This window comes from Sciurus carolinensis, chromosome 2 (assembly GCF_902686445.1).
Source record: "Sciurus carolinensis chromosome 2, mSciCar1.2, whole genome shotgun sequence".
NCBI classification, from domain to species: domain Eukaryota; kingdom Metazoa; phylum Chordata; class Mammalia; order Rodentia; family Sciuridae; genus Sciurus; species Sciurus carolinensis.
Window position 1 is genome coordinate 168596702 of NC_062214.1, and position 21631 is coordinate 168618332.

The 21631-nt window shown below is 46.4% G+C and overlaps 1 protein-coding gene across 9 annotated transcripts in view; it reads left to right on the forward strand.

Moving 5' to 3' along the window:
- Positions 1–20970, forward strand: part of Susd6 (sushi domain containing 6) — a 94249-nt gene extending 73279 nt beyond the window's left edge. For all 9 annotated transcript variants that reach the window (XM_047539558.1, XM_047539561.1, XM_047539556.1 and 6 more), the window contains 4 exons: positions 10001–10198; positions 11229–11367; positions 14466–14893; positions 16889–20970. In XM_047539558.1, the coding sequence (XP_047395514.1) occupies positions 10001–10198; positions 11229–11367; positions 14466–14893; positions 16889–16914 (791 nt within the window). In that variant the 3' untranslated portion in view covers positions 16915–20970. The remainder of the gene's footprint in view (positions 1–10000; positions 10199–11228; positions 11368–14465; positions 14894–16888) is intronic.
- The last annotated feature ends 661 nt before the right edge of the window (positions 20971–21631 follow it).

Consider the following 21631-nt stretch of genomic DNA (forward strand, 5'->3'; position numbering starts at 1 on the left):
AAATCATAGCACTTTTCTATTAAGCATCTATTATCTGCCACATTATGTGCCAAGCACTGGGCATACAAAAATGAACAGAACAAAGTCCTGCCCTACACACAGCATGGATGGGTAGGTGGGTAGGGAAGTGGGGAGATGGCAGAAGGGCCACCTGTGAGAAATTGCAGAGACATTAATACATTGGTAGTTTATAGAGAGGAATGAAGATGTTATGGGAACACAGAGGAAGAATAATAGAGCTACTATTTATTGAACACTTAGTGTGCGACAGACCCATTTCCAGGTACTTGACCTGTGTAATTGTAGTTAATCTGCGTAGCAACCAAATGAGGTAGATACCTTTTGTGTCCCTCTTGTTACGTACAAATGAAGAAACTGAGGAATAGAAGATCTCCTGAGACTGCACAGTGGATAACCATGAGAGCAGCACGCAGCTGGTGCATGGCCCGTGGTGGTAGGCTCTACCCTGTGCTGCTCATTAATCCTCTCTGGTGATAACCTCTGGGAGGTATCCTGGAGCCAGGTGCCTTGGAACCTTGGAACCAAGAGGAAAAGCACTTTTCTCTGAATAACCAAGGACTTTTGTGACTCTCTCCAGGTGACAAGAGCTTCCATGTTAGTGGCAATAAAAAAATGGTTCCTTCTCCTTGCTGGCTCTGAGACTACTGGCTGTGAGCTAGAGAGAGTAGGGAACCTACTCCTAAAATAAGATGGATGGACTCTGGTTCAGTCCTACCTGTCAACTGCTGATGTCCTAGAGCAGGGCTTGGATTGGGCCTCTCTTAGGAAAATGGCAGTGGGGACTGAGAGGAGCCACAGAGGATGGCCTAAGCCTTGGTGGTTTGTCCCTGTGTTCTCCCACCCCTAGCACCAATGCCACGCCCTGAAAGTTTTGAGCTACAAGGTCTATGCTTCCCTACTCCCTGTCCCCGCTCTCGGGTGTGTGGGAAGTTCTCATGAAAAAAGGGGTCCTGGCTGGACAATGGGCTTCCTGTCTGACTGCTGGGAAGGTTTGTCTCATGTAAGGGGAAGGTTGCAAATGGCATGAGCAGTCATCTTACTTCCCTTTCACTGCAGCCTGTATTAGACTTTTGACTGTTGGAGTGAGAGGTTAGGAAGGCAGAAGCCTGGGAAAACCGTGAACAGAAGCAGCCTTGGTATCTCTTGAAGTAACTGGACTCATTCATGCCTGCTTTCCCGCACCCACTGAAAACCCATGGCAAGAATCTTCCTCAATGAAGGAGCTTCTGCGTGGACAGAGTTGTCTCTGGCCCCTCATGCCCTGTGCTCAGTTTGAAACCATATGACTGCAGTGCATTTATGGATGAACCCCAGAGAGGTGGTGAGGCCAGCCACCCAGCCAACTGTAGACAGATTGCAAATATCAGAAGAGATCTCAGATGTGGTCTGGTTCATTGACTTCATGTGTTGAGACTGAAGCCCAAGAAGATAAGTGATCATAGCCAGTCCCCAGATTGTCCTTGTCACTGGACTCTCCTTGCTAAGGCTCCCTTGGCAGGTTTTGGATGTGTGAGAAGTCAGGTTCCAAAACCTTCTGTTGTACCCAGTGCCATGGAGTGGGAAACCAGCCTTCTGGGTTCAAATCCTCACTGTGCCATTTATCTGCTGGATGACCTTGACCTTGCTGTATTTGTTCATCTGTGTAACAGTGTAACGGCAGATTTCTTACAGGGCTTTTGTAAAGCTTAAAGGAGTTGCACATGTCAGGTGCTTAGATCAGTGCCTGCCCTGTGGTCAATAAGCAGGGACTGTTACTACCAAGCTTTCTAAAGGAGGCCTCAGAAGAAACCTTTTGACTAAATCAGATGGTCACCCTTCCTTCTCCCCCTTGTATTTGTCTGGAATGTTCAAATTCTAACTTGCCTGGGAAGATCCCACCCCCACCCCACTTGACTGAGGAGAAACCTCCCATTTGAACCAGGCAGCTCACACTGAAGTCTAACTCTCCTCTCACTTGCAAAGCAGCTAGGTGTTGCCAAGGCACAGGCTGAGTGCAGGGGACGGGATAGGGGTTAGCCAGAGAACCCTTGGAGATTTTCCTGGTGTCCTGACCTCCCAGCCTAACTTGGTGGCTGAGCCAGTGTGGCTGCTGAATCCACCACTGCCCACCCTTTACATGTGCATCTTCGGGCAAATCCCTCAACTCCACCAAGCCTCCTTGTCCTTAGCGGTAGGATGGAGAGGCTGGAGTACCTGCTTCATGCAGACAAAACTTATAAGAGTGCTTGGCATGGGTGGCACACTCTGTTGACAGTAACCACTATTTTCCTTGTCTCATAAATTGCACATTTGAGTGCCTTTGTTCTCTGTAATCTCTTCACCTTTTCTCTGGCTCTCTTCTAATAATCTATTGAGGTCGAAACAAAAATTGGAACTTATTATACCAAGAAAGGATTTTGAGAGCAAACACATAAATATAGGGCTTTTCTAAACAGTCCTAAGCTCGGGGTCCTCAGTGCCAAATACTACCTTCTTATCATATCTGTTTTCCCCTACCTCCCCTTTTTTTATGGATGTATTGTAGTTCCACATCTGCTTTTTTTTTTAAATTATATTTGTAAATGGATAGAATGCCTTATTTTATTTATTTTTACATGGTGCTAAGAATTGAACCCAGTGCCTCACACATGCCAGGCAAGTGCTGTGCCACCGAGCTACAGTCCCAACCCCCACATCTGCTTTTTAACTGCATATTTCATTCCTTATAGTGTAGTTCTAGACTCTTTCGGCTATTTTCAGATCCCCGGACCCATTCTCTGAGTTCTAGTCAGGAACTCCTTCATTAAGATTCTGCTAACCACTACACTAACCTTTACTAGCCCTGTGTTAGGCAACTTTCTGATACTGGACAAAATACCTGAGAAATTCAACTTAAAAGGAGAAAAGATTTATTCTGACACATGATTTCAGAGGTGTCTCAGGTTTCAGTTCATGGTCACTTGACCCTTTGCTTTCGGCCTTTGCCAGAACATCATGGCATGTGGTAAGCACGGCTTTTTACCTTATGGTGGTTGGAAAGCAAAGAGAGAGAAAGAGCCAGTGCCCAAATATCCCCTCAAAGGCAAAGAACATCAGAACTTATTTCTACTATCTGTCTGTAAGTACTTGGACCCTGGTCTGACTGCTCATCTTTGGAAATCCAATACTCAGAGACAAGTGTTGGTGGGAAGAAAATCAGGTTTATATAAGGACTGGCACCCTAGAAGATGGGAAGAAGCATTCACCTCCCTTATTGCCCCTCCCCCAGGCAAAAATTAATACCTTGGGAACCTCAGATCTATGAAAAGGGGTATCACAGAGAGGAAAAGAGGAGGGGCAGGGGCCACTGAGCAGGCATGTATCTCCTTTTCCCCACTCTTCTCTGTTGTGCACATTGCAATGGATCTTGACCTCCTGGTCCTAGTCCCTGTAGTTCTTTAGGAAGACATTACTTCTCTGCAAGTTAAACTTTACAGCAGTTTACATTCTCTGTGTTAACTGATGTACAGAACTGAAGAGTAAGGAAGGAACTTACATACATATTCTGATGTAATCTGAAGGTCCCCAGATGTTCTACATTCTATAAATCTCAAGAAAAGTTATTTAGCAGTTAACATCTTAATCACTTAAGGGCAGCTTCTCTAGAATAGCAAAGGGGAGGGCAAGTAACCTTGCAAAAGGACAGCTTGCAGAAGAGCAGCTATGACCAGCCTTCACCCTTTTCCCCTCCCTCCTGCTCTCACCAGCGCCTGGTAGCCACTGTTCTGCTCTGCTCTCAATTTTTATGAGATCAGCTCTTCAAGATTCTGCATACGAGTGAGATCATATGGTATTTGTCTTTCTGTGCCTGGCTTATTTCACTTAACATAATGCTTCCAGTTCCATCCATGTTGTTCCAGATGACAGGATTTCATCATTTTTATGGCTAAATAGTATTAGGTTGTACATATGTACCACATTTTCTTTATTCAGTGATCAGCTGATGGACACTCGGGTTGTTGCCCATTCTTGGCAGTTGTAAATAGTGCTACAGCAAACTTGGGAGTGCAAATGTCTCTCAACATACTGATTTCATTTCATTTGGACATAGTTGTAGGATTGCTGGATTATATGGTAGTTCTGTTTTTAATTTTTTGAGTTATATTTTCAATTTACAGTGGGTTTAACAGAACATAACCCTATATCGGGTTAAAGAGACTATATTATTAAAATAGATTTCACTTGTTTCCTTTCACCTTTTTAATATGCCTACTAGGAAATTTAAGACAACCTCTGTGGCCTGTGCTAGGATGATTTCCCTCCATTCCTTTCTTTCCCACCCCTCTTAGTTTGTGCTCCTGTCTGTCTTCTTTGCCCCAGCCTGTCACCTCTCCCTCTTGCCAGATAGTAGGATCGTCTCTACCAGGAAGGATACCTGGGCTAATAGAAAAGCTCACAGTTGAGCACTTGTGTCATATCATTGGTTTACTTTAGAGTTGGCAGTAGCGTGTGTCTGCGTCTTTAGATCTTAAGCTCTTGAAGGGTGTGGTTCTGCCACACTTAACTGTACAGCCTTCCTGGAGGGTGGGATAGAGAAGGCCCACTCTTTCTTATTGGATTTACAACCCAGCAGGGACCATGGGGACCACCTCAGTTGTGCTCCTGATGATTACAACTACAGTTTGGGGAGTAGGGTGTGGAGGAACTTCTTCTCCCTTGAATTCTTAGGAAAGCTTCTCTCTGACCCTCCTTTCTTTCAGTATCTTCATTAAACACCTATTTCTGTGTGCTCCCCTTTGTCCTAAGTGTTAATAAACCTAAGCTTTTGTCTAAAGCTACATATCTCAGACCTGAGTGAATACTTGACCCAACACATTTTCTGAAGTCCTCTGTTCCTGTTTGGTACTCTGGTGTTTCCTTGATGATTGCCTGGCAGCCAGAAACCTCTTTTGTTGAGTCTTCTGAAAGTGCACTAAATATCAGATTCTTCAGAGGCCCCGGGAGTGCATACTTCCCACTCCCCACACCTTGTTTTGAAGGGACCCCAGTATTTATTCCTTTGTTAAACTTAACCCTTTGACCCCAGGGCCTTTCCTGGAGCTTGTTTTACTGTGCTTGTTATGGAATGCTATTAAGTGTTTGTTTTGCTTTGCCTCTTCCTCCTGAAAGACTGGGCCCTGAAACAACAAAAGCACAATACCCAGGGCAGAGGAAGGTTCTTGGTGGTTTGGGAGAGGGGCATTGGGCTGAGGTGACTGAGGTGGAAGTCTGGCCAGGCTATCTTCTCTCCCATCTGCATCCTTCAGCTGACTGGATGCACTTTCACTGAATGCCTGTTGTGCACCAGGCACCCTGAGGGATTGTATCCCTCTCCTTGTGCACCCTGGGGGCCTGAGTGCCTGTGGGAACAATGGAATGCAAAGAGGAAGCCAGAAGTTTTTGTTGTTGTTGTTTCTGCCCCCCCCCCCCCTTTCTTTTCTCTAATATCTGACTTTCTCCCTCTCCTGTTGAGGGAAATGAGGGGTGTGGAGGGGGTGGGGGGAAGGAAAGATAATGGAACAAACAATACCCTGTGTACATGTATGATACACAAACAGTGTGACTCTACTTCATGTACAACCAGAAAAATGAAAAGTTGTACCCCATTTGTGTACAGTGAATCAAAAAAAAACAAAAAAAACTTTGTGTCATTGCCATATCAGATGAGTTCTTCATCCTCTTGGGGTCAAGGAACTTGAATTCCGTCTGTGGAATCGGAGTTGTCAGAGAGAGAACCCAGTGTTACAGATTTGTTAGCCTCCTACCCAGGACAGTGATGGCTTCTTGAAGCAGCTGGGTGATTTATTTGCTACACAGGTTTTGCTCTTCTTTGATGTCTTTCCCTTTCCTATTAACGCCAGGTGTCCCTGAAGGGGTCCACTCCAATGTCTGCCCTTGGCCAGACTCTCCCACTCTGCTCTTTGGGCCAAAGAGCTGTGCTGTGTGTGCTCGCGGTGCCTTAAATGCTCTTACCTGCTCTACTTGCTTCTGAGTCCTCTTTTTTCTTTCTTGAACTTGGGGTAGGGAACATCTTGTGACACTGGCCCTGACATGCTTATTTCTTTTGTGTGAACTTCATGGATAAACATAAAAGAATTTGTATACTGAATTTATTTTAGTATACTAGGGTTGCTATATTCTAAGCAGTCTCTTGGTCCACCTTTTGTCAAATTTATCACTCTTCACATTATTAGCTTTTTTGGGACAAATTTTTTTTTTTTTATTAATCAGTTTAGCTAAACTCAGCTACTTGTTCTCTGGGTTCAGCCTACATTTTCCCACTTCAAACTGCCACCTCCCTTCCTGATGAAATGAAATGCCATCTGAGGTGCCACTTCCTCCCAGAGCCACCGTGAGTTTCCCCACACGAGATGCGATCTCTCCTCTCATCTTTTCCTCTTTGGCACATGAATCACATTCTTTGACTCATATTAGAATAAGTGTGTATGCAGAGTATCTTTGGAAGGACACAGTAGAAGTCGGTGTGATGTGTTTAGAGAGGAACTGAACAGCTAGGGCACAGAAGAGGGGCTTGCTTTTTGCCATACAGCCTTTCTTTTGAACTTTATACCATGTATGTGTACATATATATGCATACACATGTATATGTTATACATATTTCCCATGAAGTATGTATACATTTAAATATATTAAATATTTTATATTTATATAGTATATATTTACATATATATGTGTGTCTATATATATGTGTGTTTATATATATATATATGTGTGTGTGTGTGTGTATGTGTGTGTGTGTGTGTATGTATGTGTTTATATTTTTTCTCCATAAGTTGTTTTCGGTAAAAGTATTATTTAAATAACAAAAACCCAATCCATAAAACATTACAAGAAAACTTTGGAGGGTATGTTTATAACCTCTGAGTAGCAATGTCCTTAAACCAAACGGAAACCCAGAAACCATGAAGAAAATAATTTTTTAAATGTCTATGAGAGTGTATGTTATATCCCTATTTGGCTGCAAGTGCCAGAAGTGCTTATCTTATTATCCTTATTGGGAGAACCATAGCATACTGATCCCTATGCAGTAATCAATAAATGTTAGTTGAATTAAAACAAAATTGAATTGCAAGTCACTTCTTTGTAGACCTTACTTTTTTTCACTTATAAAATGAGTGCTAGATGACCTCCAGGGTTCTACTCAAGTTTCTGTGGATACGTGGGTGTGTACATTTTTTTTTAGTTGTAGGTGGACACACAATACCTTTATTTTATTTTTATGTGGTGCCGAGGATCGAACCCAGGGCCTCCTGTGTGCTAGGTAGGCGCTCTACCACTGAGCCACAACCCCAGCCCTGATACGTGGGTTTTATAGGCAGAAATACATAGCAGAGCAGAAGCAGCCTGAGAATCTGCAGCCCTTCCCCTGAGAACCTCTTTCCCAGCATACTGGCCCTGTCTTTGAGTCCTTGCTGCTCTCAGGAAATGAGCTAATTAGACACAGTTTGAGGAGAACCAGGGAGTAAGTTAGGGAGGCCTGTGGCAGGCTTGCCGCCCTGAACAAAAGAGGGCAAGGGAAGGGGTCAAGCTCTCAGAACAACTTGGCTCTCCTGTCAAGACTCTGGCCCAGGTATATGGTGGGGAGGTCAGAGGTATGTCCTTTGAGGGAGCTGAGGGGCTTATTTGGGCTCATCTCTTATTTCAGAGAAACTGCCAGACTTCTGGATCCCTTGGCACCTACTCTAGCTCTTTTTGTTAACAGCTTTTTAAAAATGTTAGGTCTGGGGTATAGCTTAGTAGCAAAGTGTGTGCCTAGCATGTACAAGGCCCTGGATTCAATTCCCCTGCACTACAAAAAATGAATAATAAATGAAAGAAGAGAGAAAATGGGGCATCTCCACTGATATGCAACTTTAGCCAGGTACAGTGGCACACACCTGTCCAGTGGCTTGGGAGGCTGAGGCAGCAGGATCACAAGTTCAAAGCCAGTTTGTGCAACTCACGGAGAACCTGTCTCTAAGTAAAATATTTAAAAGGGCCGGGGATGTGTTTAAGCACCCCTGGGTTCAATCCTCCGTACCAAAAACAAAAACAAAACAGACCAATGATATGCAGCTTGAAGCAGAAAACTGTCACCTCTCTTTCTACCTGGTCTCTAACCTCCAACCCATCTGGCAGTCAGCCTGCTAATAACATTCTAGATTAGCGAGAGGTGGTGCTGGGAGAGGCTGTAAGGGGTTAGGGGGTCCGAGCAAGCCAGCACCTTATCTTGGATAGTCAGACACTGCCATGTGACTCCCAGCCACTCCAAGCCTGTTAGAGGAAATGAGAAAAAGAAAATGACCATTCCAGTTCTCATACAGATAGATGTCTGTGATATTCAGGATTGGGGTGGGTTATAGTCAATAAAATTGAATTTCCTTTGGAAGACGTTTAATCTATCTTGCATTTTAAGATGTTTGAAAAGTTGAAGTTCTTGGGTGCCTGGCCATCCTGCTTTCCTCCAGCCCAATCTTCCAAACATTGATCCCTTAGTGTCCTCATTGGGCCCCTCTCATTTTGGCTGGCTGCAGCCTGCAGTGCACTGTGTGGAGCTTCAGTTTTGCTTTCTGTCCCCAGGAGAATAAGAGGTCACCTGCCTCCTCCTGCAGGCTACTCAGACCTTCCAGATCCTCTTAAATTATTACTACAGCTTATGTAGCCCAGGGTACCACCACACGTAGACTCCACTTGCCATCTTCTTAACTGATCAGTTTGAAGGAATGAAGGGGAGGTGACTTGACACATGCACCCCTTACAAGCTACTCTGCTCCTGGGTCAAGAGTAGGATATGCTGGTGGAAAGAGCCCAAGTTCAGAATCAGAGGGCCTGACTCTGGTCCCACGTCTGCCTTCACTCTGCCTTGAGTTTGGCTAAAAATCACTTCACTTTTGTGGGCCTTGTTGTTCTCATCTTCAGAGCAGAGAAATGATAACTATCTCATAGAGTTGTAAGGATAACCAAATAAGACAGGAGGTAAAGGTGTTTTTAAAACTAGACCGTTATATGTGGACAGAAAAATACGGGACATACTATGGGATAGAGACAAGTGATACCAGAGAATGGTGCACAGAGCTAGGGAAGCCTCCTAAGAAATTCATCAGAAATTCTTTCTGAGGCTGGGTATGGTGGTGCTTGCCTGTAATTCCAGCAGCTCAGGAGGCTGAGGCAGGAGGATCTCAAGTTCAAAGCCAGTCTCAGCAAAAGCAAAGCTCTAAGCAACTCAGTGAGACCCTGTCTCTAAATAAAATACAAAGTAAGTCTGGGGATGTGGCTCAGTGCTTGAATGCCCTGGAGTTCAATCTCCAGTACCCAAGAAAAAAAAAAAAAGAAAAAGAAAAAGAAAAAGAAATCCCTCTGAGGTCAGAACATTCTTCCTGTTCCTCAGAGTTCTTTCTGGCATTGATGCTCCTCATGAGCTAACAGTATTGTCATCTCCTCTCACTCTGACTCAGAACCATGTCTCAAACTGAGAGTTGTGGCGCAAGCCTGTAATCCCAGCATCTTGGGAGAATGAGGCAGGAGGGCCTCAATTTTGAGACTAGTCTGGGCAGTATAGAGAGACCCTGTCTCAAAATAAAAAATAAAAAGAGTTGGAGCCAGATGAGGTGGTACACACCTGTAACTCCAGCCACCTAGGAGGCCAAGGCAGGAAGATGGTAAGTTTGAGGTCAGCCTCAGAAACTTTCTGAGACCTTGTCTCAAAATAAAAAAATTACAAGGACTGGGGGTGTAACTCAGTGGTAAAGCACCCCTGGGTTCAATCCCCTGTACCAAAAGAGAAAAAGAGCCATATCTCCTGTTGAGTTGTGGATACGGTTCTCTGAAGACAGTGGGGAGGGAGAGGAAATGTTTCAAACGGACTTCCCTGTCAGTGGCACCCTAAATTCCAGGGCTCCTGTTGAGGCCCTCAGAGCCATGTCATCATGTCATCGAGAGGAGATACCCACCAAAAGCCTCACTGCTCTCTCTGTCTTTGCAGTGTGTCCCCTGCCCCCGCAGCCAGAGAATGGTGGCTACATCTGCCACCCACGGCCCTGCAGAGACCCCCTGACAGCAGGCAGTGTCATCGAATACCTGTGTGCAGAAGGCTACATGTTGAAGGGTGACTACAAATACCTGACGTGTAAGAATGGCGAGTGGAAGCCGGCCATGGAGATTAGCTGCCATCTCAACGAGGGTCAGTCTGCAGAGGAGAAGAGGGTGATCTGGGCTTCTGTTTTCTTTCAGCTCCTGGGAAAGTGGCGCCTCCTGCCTTCAGAGTGCACATGGCTGTACTGCAGCACAGCTGTGTACTTGATGCCCTGTGGCTTCCCTTCCTTTGGGATTTCATGTCTTCATGGAAAACACTAGGGTTGCTGGTGCATGCCCCATTAGATTCCACTGAGCCACCAAGGGGCTCCCTCTCTTTACTGAGGCATCTGCCCTGCTATGTAAAACCCCTTTGATGTTCAGGATCTCGTTTGCCTAGCCAAGTCCTGGTGACCTTTGAACATGTTCTAGCACAGTGAGTGTGATGCTAACACCTCCAGGGTCTCTTTCATTTTTCCTTGGATGAAAATGGACTGTTTTGTTATGGAGCTATTGTCCAGCTAGACTCTAGAGGCCCCTTCTTCCCTCCTGCCTCCTTCTATCTTACATGACAGGAAAATTCAGCCACCTGAAGAGAAGTGTGTGTCATACGACCATCTTTGTGTTTTATATGTGGGCTTCTGGACCAGATCACATTGAGCCTGTGAAGACCCAGAGAAGGGTGGGCACCAGCCTGATTTACAGCCAAAGCTGTAGGACCTTACTGCAGAGGCTTATTGAAGCTCAGTTCTTCTAAATTATCCTGCCATGGGGAGAAAACATGGGTGACTTGATGTGGTGGAACCCATTTTAATGGTTGATATTCATCAACCTACTGTGGAAGGCAAGATCAGAGTAGTTTATAAAAGTAAGCTCTCCAAGGTTAAGTAAGCTTAGCATCAGATGTATTGAAAAGTCTAGAAGTGAGGAAAATTTAGTATTCAGGAAACAGAAGGAAATGTTCCCTTTCCAGGGGTACCATGTGAACATAGGCCATCTCCAGTGTCCTCTTGAAAAGGTGCAGCCTCTAGATATCTATGTATGACTCTCTTCAGGTGGCATTTAACTGTATCAGCTTTAAAGCTCATGTTTTATGTGTCTGTGTACAAAATGATTCTGACAATGGCTTGTTTTCATAGACAAAGAAACCCACACATCACTTGGGGTTCCCACACTGTCCATAGTGGCTTCCACTGCCAGCTCCGTGGCGCTCATTCTCCTCCTCGTGGTGCTGTTTGTGCTGCTGCAGCCAAAGCTGAAGTCTTTCCATCACAGCAGGTGAGCCCAGCACCTCTGGTGCTGCTTTGGAACAGGCAGCAAGCATCACTATGGGTACCAGCCTTTGACTGGCCTAGGGAGGCTGGTGGCCTACCAGGTCTGTGTGTTCTAGGAAAGTGGACAGGGAGGGCCCTGGTGTGCCTGGCACTGTGCTTGATGCTTTGCATACATTACTTCAGTTCTCTAGGAACATTGCATTTGACGGAGGAAACTGAGGCTCAGGGAGATTGAGCCATTCATTCAAGATCTTACCTTTAAATGACGCAAAGCTGAGGTTGGTCCTAAACCTGTTCAACTCCAAAGCCATGTCATTTCTGTTTCATCAGTAGCTCTCAGAGTGTGGTTCTAGCAGCAGCATCACTGGGAGCTTGTTAGGAATGCATATTTCCAGGCCCTACTCCAGATGATGGTGATACTCACCCATGTTACCAGCCACTGCCCTGAACTCTTGGCTTCTACTCCTGGATAGATCTTTGGTTTGGAGTGGAACCCTGATGTACAGAAAACTTCTCAGGTAGTTTATTGTGGTTTGAGAACCATTGCACTACACTATTTAAGAAACCAAGGAAGTAGGTTTTCTTGTCTGCATTTGTCACTCTCCTTTTTCTAATATAGTGCATTATCCATGCCAGGCTGTATTGGGAGAGGTGGCAGGGGTTGGGGGCAACCAGTGGTGGGACCCTGATGGCGGTGACCCTGAGTGTGTCCCTGATGGCAGACTTTCCCCCCTGGGCTCTCACAGCTCTTCCAGGTTGCTTGTCATCCCCAGTGGGTACCTCAATGCCCCTTGAATACATCTTTTATGTTCATTCACAGTTCCACATCAGTCACTGTCATACAAGGAGGGCCAAACTAAACCACATTCTATAAAATACTCTAGGTTTAGAACTTACAGATAATTACCTGGCTAAATTTAACTGTGATTTTTCTTTCTTCCTTTTATTTTGCTTTGGAGGGAAGAGTAGCAGTTATTTTTACTTGAACTGTTTACTTGAAAGAATCAACTATTTCGTGCATTTCATTTAGGTTAAGTGGTTAAGTAGTCTTATTTTCTGTGTATTTAACTAGTAAGTCTGTTAAATGACCACCTGCTTTTTTTTTTTTTTTTTTTTTTTTTTTTTGCCTGACTTGAGTAGAAGGGAGATTGGGTTTTCATTATGGACCCTATTTAAACTTTGTACTGTGTACATGTATTACTTTTTAAACCACAAAAATTTCTTTTGAATAGCAAAAGATAAGCACACGCCAGCACGCACGCACATGCTTTCTATGCCACCTCGCCATCACGGTTTCTCTTCCTTCTAGAAACCTCTGAGGGTGCCACTTCTCTCATCCGAAGGGTGTACGTTATTTAAATTAACATGGATTTTATCTGCAATTTCATGTAAGAAAATTGAGAGCTACTAACAGTGCAGCAAAACTAGTGTGGTCTCTCAGAAGATCAGATCATAGTGTGCTGAGCTGAGGGGATACAGCATTGCCTGTGTGGCAAAACTTGGCAAAAACTAGCTTGAATCCTAGTCCTGAAGAAATGGTTAAGCACATCCAGATTATTGGACATCCCACAGGATAGCTGGCCTGGATTCTTCAAAAGATGTCAATGTCATAAAAGAAAAACTAAATGGACTATTCTAAATTAATGGAGATGAAAGAACAGGGCAACTAAATGGAGTGCATGATCCTTAATTGGATCCTGGATGAAAACAAAAGGGACTGCAGCTGAAGTGGATCTATTTTTGGCTAGTCTGGGGAATCCTTATTACAGTGTTATACTGATGGTGAATTTCCGGCATATGCTGTTGCTGCAAGCACATAGGAGAAATGGTGCTGAGGAAGTACATGCTACAAACCTTACTTTCAGATGGTTCCCAAAAAAGGGTGTATGTATGTGTGTAACACAACTGTCTGTGGATAAATCTTACACATATAATGTTGAGCTGAAGAAGCCAAAGACACATACCTAACACCTAAAGTTACCCTGTATCCCATTCGTAAAAGATCAAAAATGTGCAGAACTAGTGTTGAAAGATTCACAATAAAAGATTCATATTTAGATAATAACGCAATTAAAATAGAAAGCAAAGGAGTGATTTCCATACTAGTCAGGATAGTGGTTATTGGGGTGGTGCGGAGCAGAAGCAGCTGGGACAGGCATGACTTGTCTAGGGTATGACAGGGCTCCCTTTCCCAAACAAGATAGGAATGTGCACCTTGGAGCAAACTGGTAAGTTGTGTGAAGTTTATAAAGTTAAAAAAGAAAAAGAAAAAGGATGGAGGTGGGGAGTGGTTGAGTCAAAAGAACAAAATTCTTTTGATTTCCAGGCCAATTTTCCATTTCAAGATCACAGTGCTTCCCTTCTTCCCTTTTCTCCTCCTCTCTCCCTGTCCCTTTTTCCCACTTCCCATTCCTCTTTCTCTCTAACAGCTTTACGAAGATATAATTCATATACCATACAATGTACCTATTTAAAGTGTTATGGGGAAATGATTTTTAGTATTTCATGATATGTGCCACCATCACTCTCTTATTTTCTCACCTAGCTGTGCTGGCTTTGTTTCTAGTTCTTTTAGGCTCTTAGCTTTTGCACAGAAGTCTGGATGCCTATGTACCCATAGGTTAGGGACACAGTCTCTGAAATTGGGTGGAACTGGATTCAAGTCCTGTGTCCCTCTCTTACCAGCTCTGACTGTTGAGCAAGTTACTGAACTTCTGAACCTCATCTGTACCACCCCACTGCCCCCAGTCCTGGGGATTGAACTCAGGGCCTTGTGCACACTAAATAAGCACTTTACTACTGAGCCACATCCCCAGCCCTCCTCTGCATTCTTGGTGAGGATCTGGTGTGGTAAAGTGGGGTTTTTTTTAGTGTTCTTTGTTTTTGCAGAAGTGGGGCTGTAACTTAGGGCCTCACACATGCTAGTCAAGTACTCTGCCACTGAACCACACCTCAGTCTTGTCAAATGTTTAAAGCATCTAGTGCTATGTCTGGTACATAATAAATGCTTAGAATTCAAGGCTTTGGTTGGCATTATGGTATTTTTTTACTTATCTGGGTGTTTATTCTGATTCTTTCTTTGTTTTTTCTCTTCCAATCCAGGCGTGACCAGGGAGTATCTGGGGACCAGGTCTCCATTATGGTAGATGGAGTCCAGGTTGCACTACCTTCATATGAGGAGGCTGTGTATGGCAGTTCCGGTCACTGCATGCCACCGGCTGACCACAGAGTGCAGATTGTGCTGTCAGAAGGGTCTGGGCCTAGTGGAAGAAATGTGCCGAGGGATCCGCAGCAGCAAGGCCAGGGGGCCTGCTCTTCTGCCAGTGGAGAGGATGAGACCCCAGGCCAGTCTGGACTATGTGAAGCCTGGGGCTCCCGGGGCTCAGAGACTGTGATGGTACATCAGGCAACCACCTCTTCCTGGGCAGCGGGCTCAGGGAGCAGCCGACTGGCGCACAAAGAAGTGGCAGATTCCGAGAATAGCGACATACAAAGCCTTTTATCCCTCACATCGGAGGAGTACACAGATGGTAGGTGGTGTATGCTGAATAGGAATTATTAGCTGTTTGGAGTCCTTGCTGGGAGTGAGGAAGGACTGTGGGCCTCTAATCATTGGTATATTTTCAGCAATGAAAGAAAATACCAAGGGCTTTAGCCTACAAAATAGGATTTCACCCTCAGAACACCAGGTAGGACTTTGGGCTTTCTGTAGGGAGAGAGGTCACTGTTGCCTGTGAATGTTGATGGTCTGGAGTCTCTGTTGCTGTCGATGACCACAGGCTGGGCTAAATGAAAAGATGGATGGTGGGGTGGGGGCGGGTATCCTATTGTAAATTTTATGTTCCCAAGAGGTCAGGAATGACAAGGAGACCTGGGATTCTATTGCAAGGAAAACAGGAGTCTGTCTCTTCCAGTGCAGATTGTAGCTTCATTCTGAATAATAAAGAGCATGCCCAGTTCCACTGAGATGCAGCTCAGGGGCAAAGTGCTTGCCTCCCATTTATTTACATAGCCTTGGGTTTGATCCCCAGTTCCAAAAAAGAAAAGAAAAAGAAAAAAAGGAGTATGCCTGCATGCCTGGTTCTGTGCTCATTAGTTTTCTTGTGCTATCTCAGTTAAACCTACAATGATCCTGAGTAGATATTTATTACCATCCCAAGTTTACAAATGGGGAAACAGGTTCAAGAAAGGTAAGTCACTTGCCCATTGGTAAATGACAGCTGAGATAAACCCGATGACTCTGGCTCCAGAACTTATGTTTCTAACCCTACTATGCCATGCTGCTCCCAGGTAACTCTAGCTCCTTTTGCTCCTTTGTAGCAAACTACCCATTACATTTCTGCATTTGATGGAGTCTAGAGGTTCAACCTTGGACTTGAGCCTTTCACTTTATAAAATAACTTAGAGGGAAATTCCATTATAGTTCAGGATGTAGACTAAGCCTAAAAGTTTCCCTTTCAATGACAATACCCTCTATACTCATAAAGCCTCCCTCAGAGAGCCTGAGAGGAAATTTCATACTTTTAGACACTAAGATTGTCTCACACTAAGAGTGTCTAAAAGTTGGAAGTTTTTGAACATAGATCATGTTTGCAGTTTCCCAACTATCAATAGCTTGCCCTCTTTTTTCTTGATTGACTAGAGAGATGGCAAAGGACCTCAAAAGTTGACCCAGGTTTGGATATGGGGGCCAGTGACTCCCAACCACATGTATTAGGAGATATGTCTAAGAGCAAATTGCAGCCCTTGTCCTCCCTAAGCAGCCAAGGAGGTACCCTGCTCTGCCCTTGCTCACAACCTTGCTTTGTTTAGTATTGAACAAGCATTTTTGAGAGCCCATCTTACACTTGGTGCTGGATGAGATTTCCAAACTGACACAAAGAAATAGGAAACACATTCTGCTATATGGAGTGTTAGTCAGTCAGAAAGATGGTGGGGCCTCTGTTAGGGAACCAATGGAACAAGGAATTTTAGGGTTCTCATCAAAACGCAGAGCTCAGTAAACACAACATGAAGGTTAGGGAGTTTGTGGCAGGCCAGGCCTGAGCTGTCCAGGACTGATGGCGTCATAGGATGCCAGGAGCTTGAGGCACTGTCTAACACCGCCTCCCACTGACAGATGAGAAGACCAAACCCAGAGGGTGCGATTGTCCAAGGTCACACAGCTGGCAGATGGCTTTAAGGAGGAGATGAGAATTAAGCAGGACCTTGTGGAGAGAGGGTTTAGGAGAGAAAATGGAAATGACTGGACCAGTGGAGCAAAGGCAAAGAGGAGGTTCGTATTGTTGGGACTAGAAAGGATTTGAATACCAGGCCAAATGTTCAGATTTTATCACACAGGCAGTAGGAGGGATGAACCAGAAAAGCCTATGAAAGAGGCTGGGAATTTTTGACTACCTCGAAGTGTATGAGTAGGACATTTTCTTTAAACCAGGTGCTGTAAGGGACTATGAAGATGGAATCACGAGTGCAGTGGAGGGACCCCCTGGGATAACCACTGTCCTTCCCTCCCTGTCTTCCTGCAGATATCCCGCTGTTGAAAGAAGCATGAGGGCTGCCTCCAGCCTCTCTCCTTTTCTGCAAGGGTCCTCTCTGCCCTTCCTCCCTCTCCCATTGGGTCTGAGCACCCTGTACTTTCCAGCCACCCCACCTGGACACCTGAGCTGCCACCTGTACATCTGTGTGTCTCTGAAGGCCTGCAGACCACCTTGCTGGAAACTCAAGGAAGATTCTCGCCATCTGCCTGGACAGCTGGAGGAGCTGGCTTTGCGCCTGGCTCAGCCTTCCCATCTGTCAGGGACATATTTGAATGTGTTGGATCGAACTCTCCCTTTTCCTGAGCTTCTGGGTCCTTTCCAGCCAGCTCTCTGGTGGCAGCCCCCACAGTCCCTGTGGGCCTGAGCGCCACCGTGTTTACTTGTGCCTTCCCTCACCCCTCCAATTTCCCTGTCATGCAGGCATGTTGCTGTCCACAGGCCTTGGTGGCTGCTGCCCCTGCACACAGGGCCTGGGCCTGGGGCTGGAATTGCTGCCCCTTGCAGGAACAGGTCCAAGAGTGAGAGCTCCCAAGGGAGGAGTGGCCCTTGTTGGGGCAGAAGTGTGGGTCCCTGGGCTTGCCCTTGGCTGATACTGGTGGCACATTTCCTTGGCTGAAAATGGAGGATTTGGGAAAATTATGCCAAAGCCGTCCTGGCACCCAGTTGTCCAGCTCAGGTGCAGCCTTCTCGCTCTGTCAAGTTGAGAGTTTCCAGAAACATCCAGAAGATCCTGAGGGAGAGAAGGAAGGTGACTGATAACAGTTCGCTTCCTAATATGCAAGTTCTCACTTCCTGCTTCCAGATCAGCTGCTTGGGCCACCACTTTTCTGTCTCCCTGGATAAGGGGAAGTTGCATGCTGCCTCCTGGGCTTTCTTTCAGGCAGCTCTGGCTTCCTGGCTGCCCACAGGGACCTGAGGCACATCATGCCTAGGGCAGGAGAGTTGCTGAGATGCCATCCAATGCTCATCTGGTCACTGGCAGTCTGGGCAGGTTGCCCCTTTTTGAGTTTGTGGTGATGGAGGGGAGGCCAAGAGGCACAGACCAAGTCCCCTGGTAGCTGCAGGCAGCTCCAGCCCGGTCCTGAGGATCCTCCTCACCACGGTCACGTGCCTTAGTAACTGTGCCCAGGAAGTGGCCTGTGCCCTGCTGCACCACTGCTTTTCCTACTTCTGCCCTTCCCTGCACCCCTACAGAAATCCTGGCTGGCAAGCCACTCCTTGTCTTCCCTGCACCCTAGGGAAGAGCTGAAAAATGGTTCATAGCAAACCTGGCCTAACTGGCTAAGGTGGGCCAGTAAGTGCCCAGCAGCCTGACTGCCAAGGCCCCTTTAGACTGAAGCCTGGGTGTGGGCCCTTGGTAATGAGGGGGTGTTCCAGCCACTTCTGCCAGGGCCTCCCCTGGCCCTGTGTTGAATGCTAACAAGGCTGGGCGGATGAGCTCCGACTGGCTGCTCCCATCTTCAGAAGATAGATGTGGCATTAAGGAATGTTTGCTTTTGCTTTTGCTTTTTTTCCCCTGAAGCACTGGGGCTGGGAAACTTCTAAGCTGACCCTGTGCTGTACCTCTGCTCCTCCCCTGAGCCTCTGGGGTGGTAAAAATAATAAAAGGCCCAGTGCATTTTCAGTACCTGACTTAATAGGGTTAGCTCCAGGTGTGGGTGGCCTTGAAGATAGGGGAACAGCCACCTCCCAGCCCACTCCTCCTCTGCCTCCAATCTCACAACGCACTTTACTCCCTGGTCGTGGTCACTCCCGGCCTCCTGCCACCCCTCGTCTTCCTTCCTCTCAGGGTGAGGGCAGTGCCTGCTGGACACTCCCACATGTCCCCTACCCAGGAGCACCAGCTGCTGTGCCTAGAGTCCAGGCAAGTGTGGTCAGCTGGGAACGAGGTGAGAAGGTGCTAGAACTAGAAGGCTGACGCCTGAGGGAGGCGAGACGCACCTCCTAGCAGTCGCTGGCTTGCCCCTCTCCCCAGGGGTCCTGAGGCCCTCCGCTGCCTTACAGACCCTGGGCTCTCCTGCACCCTGGTGCTGTCCTTGTCTTCTTTCAGGACAGAGCAGGGGGAAGTGGGTAGGAGAGAGCTGAAGTCTCACTTTGGAGCCTTTAGCTTTTATTTTCCACTCTTTCAAAACCTGGCTTCTATTCTAGAATATTTTTTAAATGGAAGATCCTACCCTTTTCTGTCTGGTTACTCTGGGGTTTTGCCCCCTGAAAGATTGCACTTTTTGTGTGGGGTTTATTCAGCCACATAGGTGACTGGCATGGCCCTTGGTAAAATGAACAGCCTTCCTTCTGGTGCCTCCTTCTCTCTTGCCGTGCATTGACACCACTCTGGGGATCACAAGCCCGGGCTTGCCTGCCTGGTAGGAACGTAAGAAGCCTGAACAAGTGGGCCACCCCCTCCTCAGGTTTGAGGAGGCTGCCCTCCCGAGGCTCCCGGGCTTGTGCAGGCGCTGCGGCTCTGCCTGCTTTGCTCCTGATGTCTGGGTCAGTTTCTTCCTACAGTTACTTCTCTTTCCCCCAAAGCAATTTCTTAACCATCAGCCATGTGCTACTGTTCCTGGGCCTTTTGGGCTTTGTCCCTTGTCAAGGGATTGTGGACTCCACAGCTGCCTTGAGGTGGGGCCTGGCTAGAGACAGGGCCAGTGTCACGGGCAGACTGTAAGGAGGCCGCCTGAAGCCTGGAGCAGATGGGAAGGAACAGTAGCCACAGCCGTGCTCTCCTGAGCTCATCTCTAGGGGAGCCCTGCAGACTTGTCCAGGAGAAATGGTCAGCACCAAAGGACTTACAGAAAGACGTTTTGTTTCGTTTTGTTTGCACACTTGAGCTGACTCAGTGCAGGTTTTATATCCTGGTGACTTGCAGTCACATTTTAGCAATTTTAAGAGCCAGAATATGGTGAAAATCACTTAAAATTTCCGTCCCTTCCATGCCTTAGTTTAGCAGGTAGGCTCTGTCTTTTGCCATTTCTGTATTTTGTGTGCTGTGCTCCTGTTTCACTGGATGTGAACTGTGAAATGGGCCAAGTCCTGGCCACTTTGTGAGTTTGGTTTTATGAGGCATTTCAATGTACATTCTACAAGCACTCCATTTGCAAACAGAACTTAAACTAAGATTGTCTTCCCCATTCAACTTGCCCTCCTCCTCCCACCCCCAGCTTTAAAGTTCTGTGGAGAAACCAGGCAGCAAGATGGACAAAGGTATACCTTTCCTGCTTCATGAGTGGTGGCATGGGGATAGATGGCACTTGGCCTTTTCCTCCTAATGCCCACGGAGTGCTGGAACCACTTGCTTCCTACATAACAATGTTGCTTCCATTTCTGGGGAACATCCTTTCATAGAGAATGGAATATGCTGCAGACATTTCTAGACTTTTTCCCCCCTCCCCTCTCCCCTTCTCAAAGAGCAAAAAGGGGCTGGAAGGGAAGTGACACAGGTTTCACAGGTGAATTCCAGGTGCACATGCCAAGGACAGCAAGGCTAAGAACTTCTTGTGGGCTTGTGGAGCCTGCTGGGCCTCCTGCAGGGCTTGCAGAATATTTCTCTCGGCAGATGTTTGGACTGAGTGGTATGGTAGCTGGTTTCCTAGAGAGGGAAAGGTGGCAGGCCCAGCTTTGCTGGGAAGTGACTCTTTAATTTCCAGTTGAAACCCTAGTAGAATTTTGAACAAAAACCCCAGTGTTGAGCCCTCTGCCAAGAGCAGAGTTAGCCAGAGGGGATGCAGGGCAAAGCACTTGGATTGCCAAGCAGGGAGGTGAGATGGTTGTGGGTTGTATGGCAGTGCCCACCCCTGCCCCGGCTTCTTAAGATTGTTGCGCCACTCTGGGATCCTTTGCAGAATGGTACTCATGTAATGGTTTCAGACAACACATGCATAATTGACTGTGCAGGATGTCACTCAATCAGTTTGGGTTTGCTTTATTTTATTTTATATATATATTTTTTGGTATCCTGTACATTGCAGTGGGTGTGAAGATAGTATTTTAATATTTGTACAAAGTTTAATTTAATTTTAATTGTTCTATGTATATAACTGCATTTCTAAATAATAATAAAAAATTCTTATGGAGGCAGTTGTGGGAGATGTGATCCTTCCAGAGGATTTTTGCAGAATCCCTGCATTGAAAAGAACAGATGTGTGCATGAGCTCATGAAGGGTTGAAGCACTGACTCTGGGGCAGGGTGCCTGGCAAGAGATGCAGTGGGGAGGTGGGCTGTGGCACAAGGGAGCGTGGCCACCGGCGTCATTGCCTTATTCCTTGTTCAGGTGCTCTCAGGATGCCAACCTGTGTTCAAGCTGGGATTCAGCAGAACACTAGACATTGTGTTTTGGGCCTTTGTGGAACGTCAGCTGTACTGGGAGGGCAGAGCACCACAGAGGCGCAGGGAGTGTGGCGGGGTGGACAGAGAACTCCTTTCGGATGGAATGGCATTGAAGCTGAGATGCGAAGGGCCGGTACAGTGGGGTTAAACAGCAGGACGCTCCCCGTGCGTAGGTGCAAGTGGAGTGGACAGCACATTCTGTTCAGGAAACCAGAAGGAGCCCTATGGAGCTGCGCTGCAGGACTGGGAAGACGGTGGCTCAGAAAGAGCTGTGGGAGCCGGGCACAGTGGCGAATATCTGATCTCAGCAACTCGATGTGCTGGGTCAGGAGGATCACAAGTTTGCAGCCAGTCTGGGCAACTTAGTGAGAACCTGGTTCAAAATAAGAAATAAAAGAGATGGGGAT